At 40.2% G+C, this 19821-nt stretch overlaps 1 protein-coding gene across 1 annotated transcript in view; it reads right to left on the bottom strand.

The window, feature by feature from the left end:
- BckdhB (Branched chain keto acid dehydrogenase E1 subunit beta) overlaps positions 1–14698 on the bottom strand; it is a 48278-nt gene extending 33580 nt beyond the window's left edge. Inside the window, exons 1-3 of the mRNA XM_045760098.2 lie at positions 14492–14698; positions 9187–9264; positions 3192–3394 (exon numbers count right to left, since the gene is read on the bottom strand). Of these exons, the coding sequence (XP_045616054.1) occupies positions 3192–3394; positions 9187–9264; positions 14492–14621 (411 nt within the window). The 5' untranslated portion in view covers positions 14622–14698. The remainder of the gene's footprint in view (positions 1–3191; positions 3395–9186; positions 9265–14491) is intronic.
- Positions 14699–19821: the final 5123 nt, after the last annotated feature.

Below are 19821 nucleotides of genomic sequence, written 5' to 3'. Positions count from 1 at the left end.
TAACCTCAAGATAACCTACAGTTGGCGGCAGTCTTGTGTGTCGAGGTCCTCGTGGAGAGGCTCTCTGAGCATGTGTGTGTGGATGAGACATCACTGGGATCTTCTCTAGGGAAAGAGGCCTTGTGGCCTGGGGTTTGACCTAGGCGGCCCTGCCCAAGGTACATCGGGCAGGGCATATGCACTTCCCTTCTTTGGGAGGCAGTGATAGCATTTTTTGGTCCGCCTAACACAGGCCATGTTGACCTATTCCATAGATTCATTTGGTTTGGTTTCTTTCTATTTTGGCTGCCCCACCCATTTTTTCAATTCTCCTCATTCTTGAGGATGCTGTTAGATAGATTGTTTCCACTGGGGCTTTTTCTTGCCATACTATTGATCAGTTGTTTTCTCAGGGTTTTTCCCCCCCCCCCCCCCCCTTTCAGAGGCAGCCTGGTCGAGTGGGGATCTCCCCTGTTGTTGGTCAGGGCAGGTCATCTGGTTAGTTAGATTCCTGGACCGTTGCGCTTCCTGAGGAGGGTTCCTCATCTGCTTGATGTTACAACTACGTGTTGCAGAAGGCTGGTTCTGCTGGTGGCCCTTTTGTGGTTTCCTCCTTTGATACTGCTGTTGGTGGTGGGGGGGGGGGTGGAATTTGACAAATTTTTCCAGCTCTTGGTCCCACAAGTTGTGGGTTTTTCAGATCATTTCCTGTTGCTTTCGTTGGAGCTGGTTGGTTCTGTGTCTTCTCAGTGGGTGTTTCAGTTGATCCAGAAACAGGATTCAGTGGACCTCTGGTACATCCTCAGTCTCTTGGGTCTAAACAGCTTCATTCTGTGGCTGACCTGAATGACCACTTTGGGGCCAAGTCTGTTACAGACTAGAGCTTGTAAGGTGTCCCTGGACCTCAAGGACGTGTATTGACACAGCCCTATAGATCCCAGCTTCAGGGACTTGTTAGGTTTTGTTGTGGGCTTACCACTTCAGGGTTCTTCCCTTCAGCTTGAGTCTTCCTCCCCCCCTCCACATGTTTACCATGCTGGTGCAGGTCATTGTTGCACGGCTGCATCTGTTAGGTTCTGTGTGTTGGCCTACCGTGACTGGTTGGTGTGGGCTCCCAGTCAGGCCATGTGTCAGCTGCCAGGGTTCTGATTTTTTTCCCAGCTCACCAGGTTTGGGTTCCTAGTAAACTGGAGGAAATCCCAGTTGGTTCCAGCTCACCAATGGCTGAGAAAGCCAACCTCGGCATGCCTTGGTTAGGTCTCTTGCTCCCCTGTGTTTGCACCTCTTGCTCCAGCCAAAATTTGCTTCCAACCTCGGGGAAGACCGAAAGCCAAAAACAAATGGACTTGACAAAGGGGAGGACCACCACAAGCGAGAAAGCCTTGTGATGGTCCTCGAACACCGAACACTGGTAAAGAGAACCATGACAGTGCAAGAGCAGTGCTAGGGAGCACACAGGGAAGAAAACTGTGGGCATGCAGCTCCAAGCACCCTATACTCCTGGCTCATGCTGCACAAACGTGTTGGAACAGCCATAAAGCAAAAACCCACCACTTAACTAAAATAGGAAACATGAGCCAGAGTGACAGAGCAGACAGCCAGGGCATTAGCTACCATCAACAGGAACTGAGGGAGGAGCAGCCAGCTGACCCAGTTTGCCTCTTTCCCCAAATGAGGGAGGGGGAGGTGGGGCGAAAGAGTTTGCACAAGTTTCATAAATTTTTTATATATTTACATTATTTGGGGAGTTCTTTTGGGAATTTTGAAGTAGAGTATCAATATTTCTTATAACCTGTGGGTGGCCTGTTGTTTCACTGACTATGTTTTCGACTATTTGTGCTTGCTGGGGTTGAGCTTTGGCTCTTTGGTCCTGCCTCTCATCTGTCAATCGACTGTGGTTGCTTCCCCGGTGATGGTGGACATGATTAAAATCTAACTAACCTGAACGGACTGACTACTTACTGCATATATTGTCTGTATCAATACAATTTTCCCCTCTAGGGAAGATATTCCAAGATCTCAAGTTTATACTTTCTTAATAAAATGATGCTTCCATTATGAGTTAAAACGGACTTTTAAATCACGGAAAAATCATACTGATAAAAACTGCTTCATGTTTACAACAGGTCTTAATCTGGAAGTTAAGAAATGAGTCAAGAAAATTGGGAAACATTGGACATCTTTTCAATTACTATTCCTTTTAGGCCTACTTTTACCTTTTTGACAGCTGATTTGCAATTTCTCAATTTCTTCTTCTTCACGGGTGACCAAAATGCTTTTAGTTTTGAGTTTATTTCATTACATTTCTATATTTTTATTAATGTTAATTTATTAACCTAATGGAGCACAACACTAAAATTATTGTACATGAAATTGACAAGGTCAGTTTTGATTACATGCTACTGAGGCTTCATTGGTCGAAGGCCCTTAGCTTCCTGGTGAGTATAGGTCTTCCAATGTCTTTCAGTTCTCCAGCCAAAACTCCCAGTAACCCAGGTTTTGGTCCAAGTTTGGGAGACAAAAACACAAATTTGATTATGGCTGGATTGCCCAAAGGTCCGGGTTAATGGGAGCTGGAGTAACAAACTCTTACAGAAGCTTCTCTAGAAAATATTGCTGATCTTTCAAAGCAGATAGCAGCTTCAGAAGTTCCTTTATGTCAACTACTACTCCTTTGTTCAACACATTTAGGACACAAACTTGATACAGTACACTATATGCTCAAAAACACATTAACTTTCTTGGCTGAATTTATCAAGTAAACGCATTGCAAATTCCGATGAATTGTAACAGAAGCTAAGCTCCTGTTCTTCAGGAGCTTAGCCACGTTATTGTGACTCATCGCCTGCATAAGCTCCTGTAAACATATTTACCCTCAACAGTGTAACTCTGACAGTTACACGACCAAGATGTAACTGTCAAGAGATTACTGTACTTACTCCTGGACTTGATCAGTCCAGCAACCAGGAGGCCTGGTCGACGACCGGGCCGCGGGGACACTAAGCCCCGGAAGCACCTCAAGGTAGGCTAAATACAATTTTAAGGAAATCAATATGCAAACCAAGTAGGCTCAGTCATTAGCTTGTGTAAATACCTACACAAATTACAAGGAACCTGATAAAAAAAAAATTGTTGTTAGGACCATACCCAAAAAAAATTACACCATCTATGCTAAATTTGGCTATATTGTATTCGATATATTTTTAACCTACTTGATCAAATGCAGGAAAAATATAATCTGCAAATTGTATCTCAGCAATGGCAGTAGCTCCACCCACTGCAACTCCTATAGCAAATCCAGCAATCCCTTGTTCACACAACGGAGTGTTGAATACACGGTCCTTTCCAAACTTATCTTGAAGTCCTATCGTGCATCGAAAAACTCCTCCAAAACCAACATCTTCTCCAAATACCACTGAAATTTTAAAAAATACAATTTATGTTTGGTAATTCATTGTACAGTACAGGTACCCATTTATTTGAATGGGGTTACATTACTGCAATACAAAATTTATATATAAAACACTTAAATAATTCTAAAAGGTTTTCAGTACTGGACTGTATTGGAAAAAACAGCGTTGAATGTAATGAAACGCCAATTTCTGGGTGAGCCCTGGAGGCTCCCTGAAGCTATCCTACTGCCATAGTGCTATATTAGTTGGTATCACCAGTCGCAGCGTTCTTGTTGCCTACCAGGAATCAGGGCCAGAACCTGGCCCCCAAAGAGAGGTACAGGGAGCAATAGAATATGAGCACTTTACATTTAAAGTACAGTATGTCATACTTGCCATCAACCAGGGAAGGAAGGACATCATTAGGCGAATCAAAAAAAAGAGAGACCACTAGCTAGTTGAAAATTGCAAAGCTACATCTTCAAATTATCAAAGAACTCCCCCAGAAAGAAAAAGAGCAACACTCCATCCAACTAGTCCCCCTGCTCATTAGCACTACCTCTACTTCTGCAGGGGGAGGGGAAGCCGGCCCAGGTGAGCTGGCAACCAACCATTTCAGGTCTTGAATGATGAAAGCCACCGACCGAAGGAAAAGAAGGTGTCGGGGAGCCTCCAAGGCTCACCCAGAAACTGCCATTTCATTACATTCAACACTGGTTTTCTGTGGGGAGCCTCATTGGCTCCCTGAAGCTAACTACCCACAGAGAAGGCAAACAGTGACTTATTAGGGAGGCGACAGCACCGCAGATCTCAAAACAAGTGTTACGACCCTGGGTTCCTTAGTTGGAAACCAGAGGTCAAATTGAGCTCTATATAATTACTATACAGTACATTAATTCATAAGATTGGATCATGTGAGAAGGATATTTAAGTACAACAACATTTATACTCTGGCTCCTCCTTACCGCTGATGCACCTTTGTTCCTATTTTCCTTGCCAGACATAAGAGGAACTTTGTTACTCACAGATTATTCAGACTCTGAGCTTGTTGATTATTCAATGGAATATTGAACTAGTTATCAGCTATTCTAAGAACTATTAAAGTAACTAGTAACGAAGGCCGGTGAAGACTTGTATTGTTTGTAGCTGCACGATCAGCTAGGTATCTTCCCGGCAACAAGAACGTGAGAGAGTTCGGGGACTGAAGTCTGCTTCCTCCTTCTCTGGACTATTGTGTTGGGATCAACATCTCTCCTGTGTGGCTCTGTCTCCTCCTTTTCCTACTCCTCTCTTCCCTTACCCCATTCTGGGTGTATTCCACAGTTAAGTTATTTAGTATTAAGGTACCGTGTTACTGGCTAGGTGCGTGTTTTATTTATAAGTATTGTGTAGTATAAGCCAGTGTTTTTGGCATCCCTAAGTGTATTCCGTTGCAACTAGGGTACCACGTGGGGGCTTAGCTACCCCCCAGGCTGCTTCAAGCCTTTCGAGTGCCTCTCTTTAAGTACAGTATCCACTCAATTTAACGGCCTCTTTTATACCGATCTGCCGGTATTAACGACCGGTTTGGGAGCCCAGTATCTAGAGCTTGCTATACCGGTCTGCGGTCGATATTACCGACAGTCGGTATTGGGTTTGTTGTGGCATCAGCGTCCCCTCACATGGCGACCAGGCTGCCACCGACCTGGATCGTCCAGAGTCATATATTACATCTTAATTTTCTTTTAAAATGATTCACTTTAATGAAGAAAATTGTAAATTATTATTAATAAAATATTTTGAAACAGTTTTTATTAAGCAAAAGTCTTTGTTTTCTTATTAAATACCTTTTATAGTATGTATAGGCACTAGGTATTTTTTTTCCCACGGACCTAGTATGTACTCTGCCGGGCCATGTGTTCCCATTGTTTACCGTGAACTCGCGCGGCTAGCTTCAATTGTGAAGGATATTACTGTACTGTAATTGTGATCTTTTTAATTTACAAAATGCCAAAAGTTACCCAAAGGATGCGCCTGACGGTTGCACAGAAGCTGGAGTTAATTAAGAAACTTGATAAAGGATATTCTCATGCACGAGCAGCAGCAGAGTTTAACATTCAACATAATTGTCAATAGTGAAGTAGAATTAGAACTCATGTGAATTAGTAGTAAGGCTAGCTGTTGTGTGAAGTGAGTGCCTGAAAATAAGTGTACTGTACATACAGTATGTACCCTGTATACAATATAAACAATATAAAACAAGCGCTGCAGAGGATGACGTAATCTTCACAGCTTCGTAATCTTCAGCTTCATTAAAAGTAAGTCAATTTACCAATTTTATTATAGTATTACAAGATATTAATTGTTTTTTTTCAACAAAAGCTACATATTAGTCTCTGCAAATGTATATTCTATCGTCAGCAGAGAAAAGGTGAGCTCAAAATATTTCGTCTTGGCTAGCTCTCAGTGACAAGGCTCGATCGCCATTGTTATGGCATGGCCGCCACAGCCTGTGTCGTAACATTAAAAATACATTACCTGCACTGTTCAGGGTAAATCAAAACACATCTCTAAAATTTTATTAAGACAATATTAACTCACTGATTGATACATGAAATATTTTTCAATACAAAGGAATGAATCAATTTTTTCCCACCCATCTGGACTTGATCAGAGCGTGTTCACACATCATCCATGCAGCAGCCAGCAACTGGCTTAATCGTCGGCCGTGCACTAAATTGGAATGCAATTACACAATGAACTTTATTTAATTTTAGTTATACAGTATAAAATATATCCTACCTGAATGTTACTTGAAAAATTACCCGACCCGACTTAACGTCGGAAATAACGGAGCTCCGTAAATAACGACTTGGGCTCAGCCCCATATAGGCTGTTAAATTGAGTGGATACTGGACTTTACCCTAGTTTTTCCAAGTGTAAGCCTTGTATCCTGTCTATTTGGACCAAGGTAGTTAACGTAAGATAGTGTGGTAAAGTGTTTTTATTTTAGTAATGTATATGGGGGTTAGTAGAGGGTTTAATAAATAAGTTAGTTTTTGAGGTGTATCCATTAATCCTGTTGAAGTGGTGTAGGTGATTGTCTACTAGACAACAGATCTGTTTCTAAAACCTTGAAGCATTAACAGGAACCTATGTTACTTGGGGGCCGGGCCTATCTATCCCACTATTTTTTGATACATCTTGATTCAAGCTATTGGCCCTTCTGAGTAACACCTCATACTCCCCCATAACAATGAGGAAGAGTCAGACAGCTGCAACAGTGTCCCAAGGTCACACAAGGCTGCAGAAGAACTGGAACATTCACCAGAGACCAGGCGACCAGGACCCTGTTCGACCTCCAAAACCCCCACACTCGAAAATCGTCCCAAGACAAATTACCAAAGACAGCCGAAAGAGAAGCATACTTTCTAACATCAAGGGCGCAAGGGTAAACCTCAGGCTGGCTAGACTTGATGACAATGCGGACAAACTGAGAAACCACTAGCCCTGGAACAGGAAACTAGGGAAACCGGATCAACCCAGAGCGCATCCACCGACAGAACTGGTGGCCCACAGATTCTGCTCCCCTGATAAGATTCTAGCCAAGCCAGAGCCCGAAGCAACAATTGGACCGGAGGAAGCTGTACAGGAACCCCCACTGCGACCAGTCCTGCCAAAAAGCATCCACTGCGAGTGTCTCGCAGTCTGGGAACGGCGTCACGTACTGTACAACAGGAGACGCCGAGACCATGCCGGCACGAAGAGGTCCACCTCCGGATGCTCGTACATCCGGCAAAACCAAAAGAAGGAAGCGTCATCAACCATCCATATAGTGGAAAGAGGAACAAAGTGCAACAGGTCGTCTGTCAGGACATTAGACAGTCTTTGAATGTGAACTGTGTGGAGAGCTAAACCCCAAGAACTCAGCAGAATAGCTACCCAAAGCAACCAGCTCTAAAGAGCCACAGAACAAAGCAACTCCCTTCCCCCCTTCCAATTGAGACAATGAACCACAGGGGAGCAGGCCGAATGAAGCCGGATCACCATACCCCGAGGAAGCCGAATCCTCAGCAGTGCCAGTCACACTGTCACCAACTCCCACATGCCGTGAGCCTGACGCATAGACGGCCACCAACTCCCCTGGCCGGACTGGCGAGCACTGGTCACAAAGCCCCAGCCAACAGAGAAGAGGGAAGAGGAAGACGCCATGGCACCGAACCACGAAAAACCCGTAGAGGAAGTAGTAATTTGAGTGTACAATAGTAGAATGACCCTTCTCAAGGTCATTCTGGGTTGACTTGAGAATATTCAATTGTTTCCCTTGCACCAGTGTCACCCAACAGCACACATCTGAAAAAATTCTTGTTGTGTCGGTGCAAGATGTTGACCTGCTTTCACTGTGCTTAATACTAGCCACAGAAACAGCAGGACTTCAAATATGGAAATAACTGAATAGAACAATTTGGAAAGAGAGATTAGGTAATGCTGTACTGTATGTATAGACTGTGGATGTAATACCATAAATGGTTTTATTTAATAATTCAATAATAGAAGAGGAGTAAAGTCACACAGGAAGTTGTAATTGCCACTGTCTGCAGTCATACAATACAAATTTACATCTTAGTGTGTTAATGTTCGCACGTTGACCCAAAAAGTCTGGTCTTGAAGGTGACCTTACAGGCTCGGGAACATGAGCTAAGTTGATAAATTGCAGATGATTTGCTTGTGATCTCCCTATCAAACAATCCACCTCAGCTTTATGGGAAGAGCCTAGCTTCTAGCCTCCCATAAAAACAGGCAAGCAATCTCACATTTGGGACTATAGAGGATCCTCTTTCTACATTGAGGGTTCAGCATTGCAAAACCACATAACCAGACCAGTGAGGGGTCGTTGATTAGTCCACCATACCCCACCCTCTCTATCCGACTTACACTCAGAGACCCCTTGGTGAGTGATATTTGTCAGGTGATATCTCTGTGTTCCTATATTATACATTTTGTGTAATCTCAGGGGCAATCAGTCATATAGCATCTCAGTTTCCTATTTCAGTGACTGCTACTATTGGACATTTAATTAATGTTGAAATTGTCAAGTAAAGGGTAAATGTCAATCCAAATTGTTGAATCCTGAAAATGTATACAATATAAATCTATAATTTGTGAATGATTGCCTTTTAATTTGATATCCTAAGAGCTTTGATTTATTCTGATATCATACAGTGTAAGATAAAGTGAGGGAAAATCACCGAGCTCTATGTATTGAATTTAACTTTTTGAAAGATTAAGGCCTAGAAGATAATATGCAAATTTTCATGACTTAATTTTGATTGTGATCAGGACATACAGATAATTGCTGGAGAGAGAAGTTCCATTTCTTGTTTGAAAAATATATACATAGATGGTGGCAGCTCTACCCATCTTTCTCTTTCACTAATCCGATCCATTTGTGACGATGTGCATTGAATTTTGTAACTAGCTCATCCCTTTCCACTACCTCCCATAGGATGGGTATGGGGTGCAAAATAAATTAGCTAAACCTTCCTTCCAAGCACCCTTCTTCCTTTTCTTTCTCCCTTTTCTTCTTAACCCTCTCCTCCTTCCCTCCTACCATTAACTTATCGTATTATCTTATTTTCTTAGCATCTTTCCCTTCAACTTTTAGCTTTCCTCTTTACACCTCTCTCCATCCTCCTTCCTGATATCCCATGGTATTACTGCAGGGAATCATCTTACTAATATTGTAACACTGTTTAATAAATTATTTTATAATAAATATATTATAATAACAAAAATTATTAGGTCTACAAGCTACAAAAAGATTAAAGACACTGACCAGCAGTGTTGTCTGTAGCAAGGGCAGTATCCAGAGCATTGTTGATGGACTGGAACAAATTCAGTCTTTGTGTTTCTCCTGTAAGAAATCAGTTTTCACATTAACATTGGATGAGCCAAGCAAGCAGATTAAAATTTAACAATTTCCAATAAAAATGCCCTGAATTCTAAAATTAAATATCAGTGGTACATGTAAATATTTTTAGAATATAGATCAAATAATGTTCACAACAAATTAACAAATATTGGCAGTGAAAGTTAACAAACTATCTGGTTTAAGAGTAAATATCTGGTAAAAGCAAACTTTCTCAGGCTACATTGAATACTGCCGTTATCTTGAGGTTATATTGAGATGATTTCGGGGCTTTAGTGTCCCCGCGGCCCGGTCCTCGACCAGGCCTCCACCCCCAGGAAGCAGCCCGTGACAGCTGACTAACTCCCAGGTACCTATTTACTGCTAGGTAACAGGGGCATTTAGGGTGAAAGAAACTTTGCCCATTTGTTTCTGCCTCGTGCGGGAATCAAATCCGCGCCACAGAATTACGAGTCCTGCGCGCTATCCACCAGGCTACGAGGCTCCGAAGCCGTGCATTTACAATTAAAACAAAATGGGTATGCATAGAAGAATGTGACATCATATTACTGTATATCATTTATTACAGTACATAATTTTTACAGTAGCTGATCTATCTCTCATATATGGAATCACGAAAATAAAATGTTAAAAACTGGAAGGCTATATATAAAGCACTGTTACAAAATATTTAAAAGGTCCTAGATATCATTCAGGAAGCCAATACAGTACAAGCGTAGAAAGACACAAGACAAGTGACATCAAAGGAGTCGGATACACTGAAGGTTTCATCGAGGGACATGATTTAAAAGGAGCTGTGGGAGAGCAAAAACAATTGGGACAATATGAACATTGTCCCAACAATTAATGGGACAATGTAGTTCTGACATAAGATGTATTGCTCTGTCTCCCAGATAATTATTTACTGCTAGGTGAACAGAGGCATCAGTTTTAAGGAAACGTGCCTGAAAATCAAAATTGGGTCCAATTGGTTGCAAACTAACTACAGTGGCACCTCGACTTACGAATGCCCCTACTTACTATAATTTCGAGTTACGATGTAAATTTCATTGAAAAATGCGACTCGATATCCGATGGTGTCGTCGACTTACGATATTTGTTGGTACACGTTCGGGTCAACCGAGCTCGTGGTTCCCGGTCATGCGGCTGACCTGCCTCAGTATACTACAGCTACCCGCTTAGTGACGATCCCGCCTACAAGAAATTTCGCTTCTGTGGTGATTTTTTGCATTTTGAACATTAAAGTAATTATTATATATCACGCCATGAGTCCCAGGAAAGTCAGTGGCAAGGCTCAACATATGAGATCCCATGTAAGGATGACCATAGAGCAGAAACAAGAGATCATTCGTAAACATGAAGATGGTGTGCGGGTTGTTGGACTGGCTAGGCAGTACAACAAATCTCAGTCAACGATATCCACCATACTGGCTAAGAGAAAGGACATTATGGGTGCTAAAGTGATGCTTCATTACAGACAAATATTAAAACAAAGGGAAAAACAAATGTCTCTTGACAAATTTGTAGTGAGACAAACGAGCACTGAACCACAACCAGGTCCTAGTGCTATTCAGGCAAAACGTAGGAGAGAGAGTACCCCAGAGAAAACATCACTGCTTGATGTGATAATGGAAGGGGACTTCCCTTCCAAACAGTAACAACTCTCCTCCTCCTCCCTCATCACCATCTTCCATATGCCATCAAGAGCCCTCCATAAAGGTAAGATAAACTTAGGTACTGTATTGAAGTTAGAAAAAACATTGTATTCAGTATAAAATGTATTTGTATGTTAATATTTTGGAGGGTGGGGAACGAATTAATTCAAATCCCATTATTTCTTATGGGAAAAATCGCTTCGACATATGATATTTCGACTTACGATCTGTCTCTGGGAATGGATTAGCATCGTAAGTCAAGGCCCCATTGTACTCAACTTGTTGGACCAAGTTATTATATCAGGCCTGGCCCCAGGCCAGACTTAAGTAGAAAACTATTCAGAACCCCATTTCAGGAATACTCTAGGAATACCCCCAATTTAAAGTGACTAGTGGCACCACTCAGTGTTGAATCTGAAGTAACTCACTTGGTTAAACACCATCGGATCTTTCCAGTAATTTGTTGGTTGACTGCATGGACAATCTCTCCCTTGGCTAGAAGCATAGGGTTCAAAAAGGGTCAAAAGATGTCATTCTAGAGCATTACAAATCTTTTTTTTTTTTAAACCTAACTAAAAAAAACTCAATCCAGCCCAGCCCAGCCTAACAAACAAAAATAAACAGTTTTAAATGATTAATTATATATTATTATATGTGCACAAAATCATTTGCTTACCTCCAGGGCACCTTTTTAGATATTACAGAGCAAGAGGGACTGCAATATATGTGACAGACTTCCTGCCACCATCAAGGGGAACAATTTGAATTGAGCTACCTTAGTTTTCGAATTTAATCCATTCCCAGAGACGAGTCGTAAGCAGGGTAAGACGGGTCGAAAATTCGCAATCCAAAACAAATTTTCCCATAAGAAATAATGTAAATTGAATTAATCCATTCCGCACTCTCAAAAATATTAACTTCAAAATACATTTCATACATAGTATGTACACACAAATATTTTGTACTACAGGTATATTTCTTATTATCCTCACACAAATAGAAGACATCGATACAGTAACTTCCAGCATCTGCCAAATTCTGAACATTGATGTGCCACCGAAAGTACTGCATCTATCAACATCACCACTCGTGCAGTCATCGGGAGGAAAACCTTCATGCAAACTGCTGTATCGCGAAGAAGTACTGTAGTATGTACAAGTTATAGCTTATTGATGGCTCATGTTGGCGTATGGAAAACGGTGAGGAATGAGGGAGGAGAGGTATTAGTGTTTGGAAGGGGGAGTCCCCTTCCATTATAACATCAGGCAGTGATGACTTCTCTAGGGTACTCTCTCTCCTACATTTTGCAAGCATACTACTAGTATCTGGTTGTGGTTCACTGCTTGCTTGTCTTACTAAGAATCTGTCTAAAGATGCTTGTTTTTCTTTACATTTTAACACTTATCTGTAGTAAGACATCACATTGTCATTGAAAAGGTCAATGCAACGGCCTGCTACAGCTTTATCTTGGTGAGTTTTTTCAACAAAACTGCAGTTCTTCCCATACTTCACACATTTTCTTAATGAGGAAGGGACATCCTCTACTGCCTCTATTCAACTATTTTCTTAGGTTGAACCTTACCACTGACCTCTTGGACCCATGGCATGATATAAAATAATTACATAAATGTTCAAAAACAAAAAAAGCAGAAAAACAAAGAAATTCTTTACAAACAATTCAAGAGCGATCGTCACTAGGCGGGAGACACTGGTAAATTGAAGTGCAGTCGCCCGTGCCACCAGGAACCACACGCTCGATCGACCCATACGTGTATCAACAAAGTCGCAAGGCGAGGCAAAGTTTATAACCCGATTCAAATTTTCCAAAAAATTTATTTCGTAACCCGAAAAATTTGTAAAGAGGGACATTTGCTACGTGAGGTTCTACTGTATAGGCTATACCACAATAGTAGCCATGCAACTTACTTTATACACAAGATAGTTTTAAACCTTAGCAGTCCCAGTGGCGTAGGGGTAAAACACTTGTGCTATGTCCTGGGTTCGTATCCTGGCCGGGAAGGATTTAACTGTAGCCACTGTTTACCCAACAGTAAAATGGGTAAAAAAAAAAAAAAAAAAAAAAAAAAAGATTTGGCAGATTGTATTCAGGGGAATGTATTATGATTAAGGACTTACCCAAAATGCTATGCGTGCTGGTGGCTGTACAAGAATGTAAGAACTCTTGTATATATAAATAAATACAAAAATTAGAGAAAGAGCTGTGTGAAACATACCTACAGAAGACACGGACGAGCACAAGAGGAATACAGTATGGTCAAATTGTAACAAGGGATTTCCACAAACTATTAACTGTTAAAATGGTTTATAATCATAACTTCTATATCATTAGGTTTGGCTGTGTTAGCTTAGGCTGGGTTCAGTTGTGTCGAATTTGATTCATATTAAATTCTGTGTCCAAACCATCTAGGGCACAAAGAGACTTATATTTCAAGAAGGATTTCCCAAGTTTTGATATAGTATACTGTACTATGATTCGACGTTATGCTTAAAACAGGCAACACACACAAATGTGAAGACCGTGCAGCATGCATCCACAGGGTTCCTTGCAGTACCATCAGGATTCTTTACCTGTCCCTCGAACGATGGGATACATAGGGCCCTTTGCTGTAGCTGCAGCCGGTGTCAAGGGATACAAGTCGCATCGTACACAAGACGATTCACCAGCAGATTTTGAAACTTACTTAACCTAATCTAGCTCAACCCAACCTAACCCAAACCAACCTAACTTTTTTTTTTTTTGAGATAAGTATATACAAGAGTTGTTACATTCTTGTACAAATTCTTGTACTTCTTGTTCTAAACCAACAGCCTAACTTAAGCTAATATAGCCTAACCTAAGCAAATATAGCCTAACCTAAGCTAATATAGCCTAACCTAAGCTAATATAGCCTAACCTAAGCAAATATAGCCTAACCTAAGCAAATATAGCCTAACCTAAGCTAATATAGCCTAACCTAAGCTAATATAGCCTAACCTAAGCTAATATAGCCTAACCTAAGCTAATATAGCCTAACCTAAGCAAATATAGCCTAACCTAAGCAAATATAGCCTAACCTAAGCTAATATAGCCTAACCTAAGCTAATATAGCCTAACCTAAGCAAATATAGCCTAACCTAAGCTAATATAGCCTAACCTAAGCTAATATAGCCTAACCTAAGCAAATATAGCCTAACCTAAGCTAATATAGCCTAACCTAAGCTAATATAGCCTAACCTAAGCAAATATAGCCTAACCTAAACTAATATAGCCTAACCTAAGCAAATATAGCCTAACCTAAGCAAATATAGCCTAACCTAAGCTAATATAGCCTAACCTAAGCAAATATAGCCTAACCTAAGCTAATATAGCCTAACCTAAGCTAATATAGCCTAACCTAAGCTAATATAGCCTAACCTAAGCTAATATAGCCTAACCTAAGCTAATATAGCCTAGAATATATGTAGTTTCAATATACACGACCCCAGGGCAAAAAACCCCGGGGCATAACCCCCATAGCAACATACCCATAGCGGACCACTTGCCCTCTCTCCCTTACCCATGGATTCCGGCACGGTGTCAGGGAAGTAGGTGAAATGTGAAGAGCATCTCTTGGCCAGCGCATTGTATAGGGGTGAAGCCACAGTTGGTTTTAAAACCCGTTTTACTAGCATGAAGTGAGGCAACATGTTGCTGGTCCGGCGGCGCAAACAGCTGAGAGGAGGTCGCCTTCTCCCCGGATACTACACTAGAACAATACACACATGACGGATCCCACACATATATATATATATTTCCCACAGAAAATTTGTACGTTTCGTATATATATATACGTGCTCAATATTAAAACCCCAACATAATGGTATTAACAGTTAAGATCTACTTAATAGGCATATATTTATTAAATAAAGTTTAATGTTAGACATAATCCGGGTTTCATAAGAACGTCGCTCGCCGGCGTAAACACTACATATCTGAATGTCCTCAAACATGATTGAACGGACAAAACATTAGACTATGGGCCATTTTTGGGTAAACTATTATTGCATTTATTGTGATAATTATACTTGTATACCATAATAATTATTAAGGTTAAGTGCCTAATATGTAATATTAATTAATACAAACAAAATCAGAAGCCACACGCTTGTCTCTACATGTAAAAGTATTTTGGACGCTCATGTACTTGTGCGCTAGCTGGCGTTCACAACTGTTCTCGCCTACAAGAAATACAATTAATCCAAGTGTTTTTCGTATTTTTTATTTTTAATATAATAAAAATCATGAATTATTATAACTTCCCCAATTTTAGTATTTAAGATATGCAACGTTGCCCGTGTAATCACTTTCATCAAGTTATATTGTGGTTATTATGATAAACTCAAAATTTGATACAATATTATGTTATGTTGAACTTAGTTCAACATAAGAACATAATATCGACGAGAAAGACATAGTTATTATGTTTTTTCTCATTTATTTAAAATAATACTTGTGGTCGATCTCGAACCCATTGTTGATGTGACGACTTATACTGAATTTTCTAACTAGCTCATCATGATTGTAACTTGCTTAGCTAAATGAATTGTGGGGTTCAGTCCCTGAGCCCATTATGTGCGTCTGTAACCCTTTCCACTACATCCCAAAAGATGGGTATGGGGTGCATAATAAATGAACTAAACTAACTTTATTTATTTATATACAAGAAGGTACATTGCGGTGGGGTGGGGTGGTGGGGGGTTAAGAGAGTACATAGCAATGATGATTTTACATTCTAATAAAGCCACTAGCACGCACATAGCGTTTCGGGCAGGTCCTTAATCTAACACATAATTTTAAATAGGTGATTTCAGACAAAACTGACAAAAAAAAAATTACAGCTACAATGAACCAGTTGATAACACTCAAATTTTACCCTATGTATCTACTAATCTTTGTCATTATTGTGTATTAATCTAATCTTCGTGTATTATGTCAAATTTTCTTACAATGTACTTGTAAATATTTTTGTTTAAATTTTGCTGGAAATTACCTACTTAAAATTATCTGTAAGAATAAGGACCTGCCCGAAACGTTATATGAGTGCTAGTGGCTTTACAAGAATGTAAAATCATCATTGCTATGTACTCTCTTAATCCCCCCCCCCCTCCACAGTGCACCTTCTTAATAATTAGATGGTTTTTGTTCAGTCTGCTATCTAGTATTAGATTTCTAGGGTTAGAGTTGAATTCGGACACATCAGTGTTAGGAATTCTATAGACTGCTCCCACAGTCAGGACAGACTCAGCACCCTTGACTCTGACCTACATAAGGTTTTTGTCACTATCAGCCACCACAACCTTCTTCTTAAATGACATCATTATGGAGTCAGATGTCACTCCCTCCGATACCTTCAGTCTTACCTTAGTGACAGACTCCAGTATGTTTCTGTGAATGATTCCATTTCTCCCACCTTACCCATCAACTTTGGTGTTCGACAGGGCAGCATACTTGGCCCTCTCCTCTTTCTCATTTATTTATTTATTTATTTATTTATTTATTTATTTATTTATTTATTTATTTATTTATTTATTTATATACAATGTAGGAGGCATTACTTGGGTTTTGGAAAAGTTGTTCAATGTCAACCAATGGTATTTAACAATTGCAGGAGGCTGAGAGACTAGCTCTCCAATTTGCAGAAAGAACAGCTTCATATCAGTCACAGGTATGTCAGAGTAAAGTTGCAAGGACAAGTGTCGGACTACCACTTGCATGAGAATGGGACTCCACAAGGAGGAGTCCTCAGTCCTAGTCTTTTTAACATCCTTATGGAAAACCTTGTTACCATGACAATTACAGAAGGGGTTAAATTGCTAAGCTATGCTGATGATATAGCATTAGTCATTACAGGTCCTTCACTTTTAAATAAAGCACAAGGTGCATTAGATAAAGTAACATCTGAATGCAGCGTTTTAGGGCTAAAAATATCTGCACAGAAGTCTAAGGCAATGAGACTAGGCGGCAACACTCCAGACAGGTACCTACGCATTCAAGACATTAACCTTCAGTGGGTTACACAATATCAGTATCTCGGAGTGTGGATAGATTTTAAAATGACATTCAACAAGTAAATTCAATATCTAAAGGAGAAAGCAAAATCACGACTAAATATAATGAGAGCAATCACAGGGCCCCGTCTAGGAGCAGGACAAAGTGTTAAGAATGTTTTACATACACGCCGTTCGTTCCCTAGTTGATTATGCAGCACCTGCCTTACTCACTCTTTCTCCTGGTCAGTGGGCAAACGTTGAGGTTATTCAAAACGATGCATTGCGAATCATAACAGGAGCTCCCAGATGGACTAAAATACTGAACCTAAGACTAGAAACCAAGCTAACGTCGATTGAAATAAGGGTAAAAGGGATCGCTGCGTGCATGCTGACCAAGATATTGACTAGACCTAGAATCAGTTCACTTAAAGATATAATCACTGAAGCACTAACTCTGGACAGAAGAGCCTCCAATAGTAACAGGTGGACCCATTGTGCGAGAAACACCATCAATACATTCGATATAACAAACACAGTCACTGAGAAGAGTGTCGACGAAATACATGCAGACTTTGTTATGCAAGCCCCTTGGGAATCTCCGCCAGCAGACTTTAAGATTATGGTTATTGGAGGAAAAAAGAACCAGACAAATCCTCATCTGCTACGTAACATTGCACAGATGCATATAGAAGCAAACATGGCATCCGACAGCTTCACTTACTTCACAGATGGATCAGTAGACCAGCAGGGACAAGAAACCGGAGCTGCAGTTAAAGCAGGAAACTCTGTAAATAGTTGGAGGCTCTCAAATGGGTGTTCGACTTTACAAACAGAGATGCTAGCCATTCAAAAGGCTTTGGAACATGCTCTTGCTCAACACCGACAACATGTTATCATACATACAGATTCGAGAACCGCCATTGAAACCTTGCAACAAGAACACATATGTGATAACATACATCTGATCACAATGTCATGTCATTAATGCAAACACTCAAACGACAAGGCCGACGGGTACTTATCAACTGGGTGCCAAGTCATGTGGGAATAATAGGAAATGACATTGCAGACGAAGCTGCAAAACTTGCAACTAAGAGAAGAAATGTAGATATTTACATACCACAGAGTCTATCACAGATTAAGAAAGTAATTAGAAACAGAGCAATGCAAAAGATGTACAGTGACCACAACACAGCAGTTGCAACATCAGGATCTGCGGGTTGGTACAAGAATTCAACCAACTACGAACCACTTAGTTTGATGAAAGGGAGCAATAGAGCAACAGAAGTGCACTTACATCGCATCAGGCTTGGATACCCATGTGCATGGGAAATAGGCTTACAGGTTCCGGAAGATGAGAGGAAATGTCAACACTGTGGAGAAATGCCCGACAGACCACTGGAACATTATCTAACACAGTGCACAGGTACAAACCCATTAAGGTTTCAACTTAGATTCAACAGAGCAGAAGTTGTTAAACACATATGGCAAAATCTTACTGAAGCGACCATACGAGTAATAAATACTCATACTCCGCCCAAGTAAAACAGAAACAAGCAACACTTAGTGGGCCAGCCAGAGGCTTAGGGCCCGCGCAGCAATATATCCCTGCAAAAAAAAAAATCACTAGTTGTATATGAAAAGCGCTGCAATTGTTCCAAGTTTCAGTACTGCAGCGTAAATAGAAAGTGAGAAATATATTTTTTTTTTCAACGAATTTTACACATTTTCAAGTTCGAATATAACAACACACCTTTCAGATATAATTCTGTGACACTTTTCTGACACATTAGCATATAATAAAGGAGCTCTAGTTGGGGATTTTCCAAAACATCTTTAATTTTCCTAATACAAATATTCAAAGTTCCCCTCAAAAATTATGCAAATATGTCATGTTTATTGCTATTATAAAATCAATAAATGAACTAAGGAAAAAACGATAACTTGAAAGTTTAGAGACATACACTTTACTTATAAGGTGTAAGTTTCATGTAAATTGAATAAAAAATGTAAAAGTTATTCAAACGTTTATGTTAGTTGAAAATACATAAGAAAATAATAAAGTCTAAGGTGCTGCCATCTGTGGCTGAGGTTGACATTAACCAGTTTTCTCCAAAATTGGCACCCTTACAGATAGGCTTATGTACAGTCAGGTGTATAAGTTTCATGCAAATCGTCCGATAAAAAAAAAAAAAAAAAAAAAATTAACTTAAATTTTTTTCTAATAAAACTAATTATAATATTTTTTTAATGTATGCTATTGAGATAGCAAAGAGTCATAGATATGATTTCAGTTGACACTTGTGTTTGATAATCGTTTTTGACCATTTTGGAATAATTTTGACACCTATTTCAATATTTTTTTCTCCCTTCCTATTTATGCTACGATGCTGAGACTTGGGCCAGATGAAACTCTTTTCATGTACAACTCGTCAAAAAAGTTTGATTGAAATCGAACCAGTTTTCATTAAATGCATTTTTTGGGGAAATCGGGAAGTCATGCCCCCAGAGCGAAGTTCCAGGCTGGTAGGGTGGGTAGATTCAACTTTAGATCAATTTGGACCCCATAGTAGTCGTTTGTAAGTGTGAGCTTAACTAACTATGTTGCTACAATTCTGAGTGTTGATGAAATGAAGGTAAGGTCTAATCTACCTCCTTGGATGTGGGTAGGTTCATTCTTGTTTAGGATTTAAATTTCTGGTAGCTGGTCTAGTGGATGTGCTATGTGAGTGCCGGCTTATTTTCTGTTGTGTTCGAGCCCAGTGCCAAACGATGTGGGCATTAAAATCACCACAAATTATTGTGTTTGAGGTGAGGGGAGGGGGCGTGTTCAAATAACACTGAAATATCCATTTCA

The sequence above is a fragment of the Procambarus clarkii genome, chromosome 66 (assembly GCF_040958095.1).
Source record: "Procambarus clarkii isolate CNS0578487 chromosome 66, FALCON_Pclarkii_2.0, whole genome shotgun sequence".
Lineage (NCBI taxonomy): Eukaryota > Metazoa > Arthropoda > Malacostraca > Decapoda > Cambaridae > Procambarus > Procambarus clarkii.
This window is presented reverse-complemented; position numbering and strand designations above follow the sequence as displayed.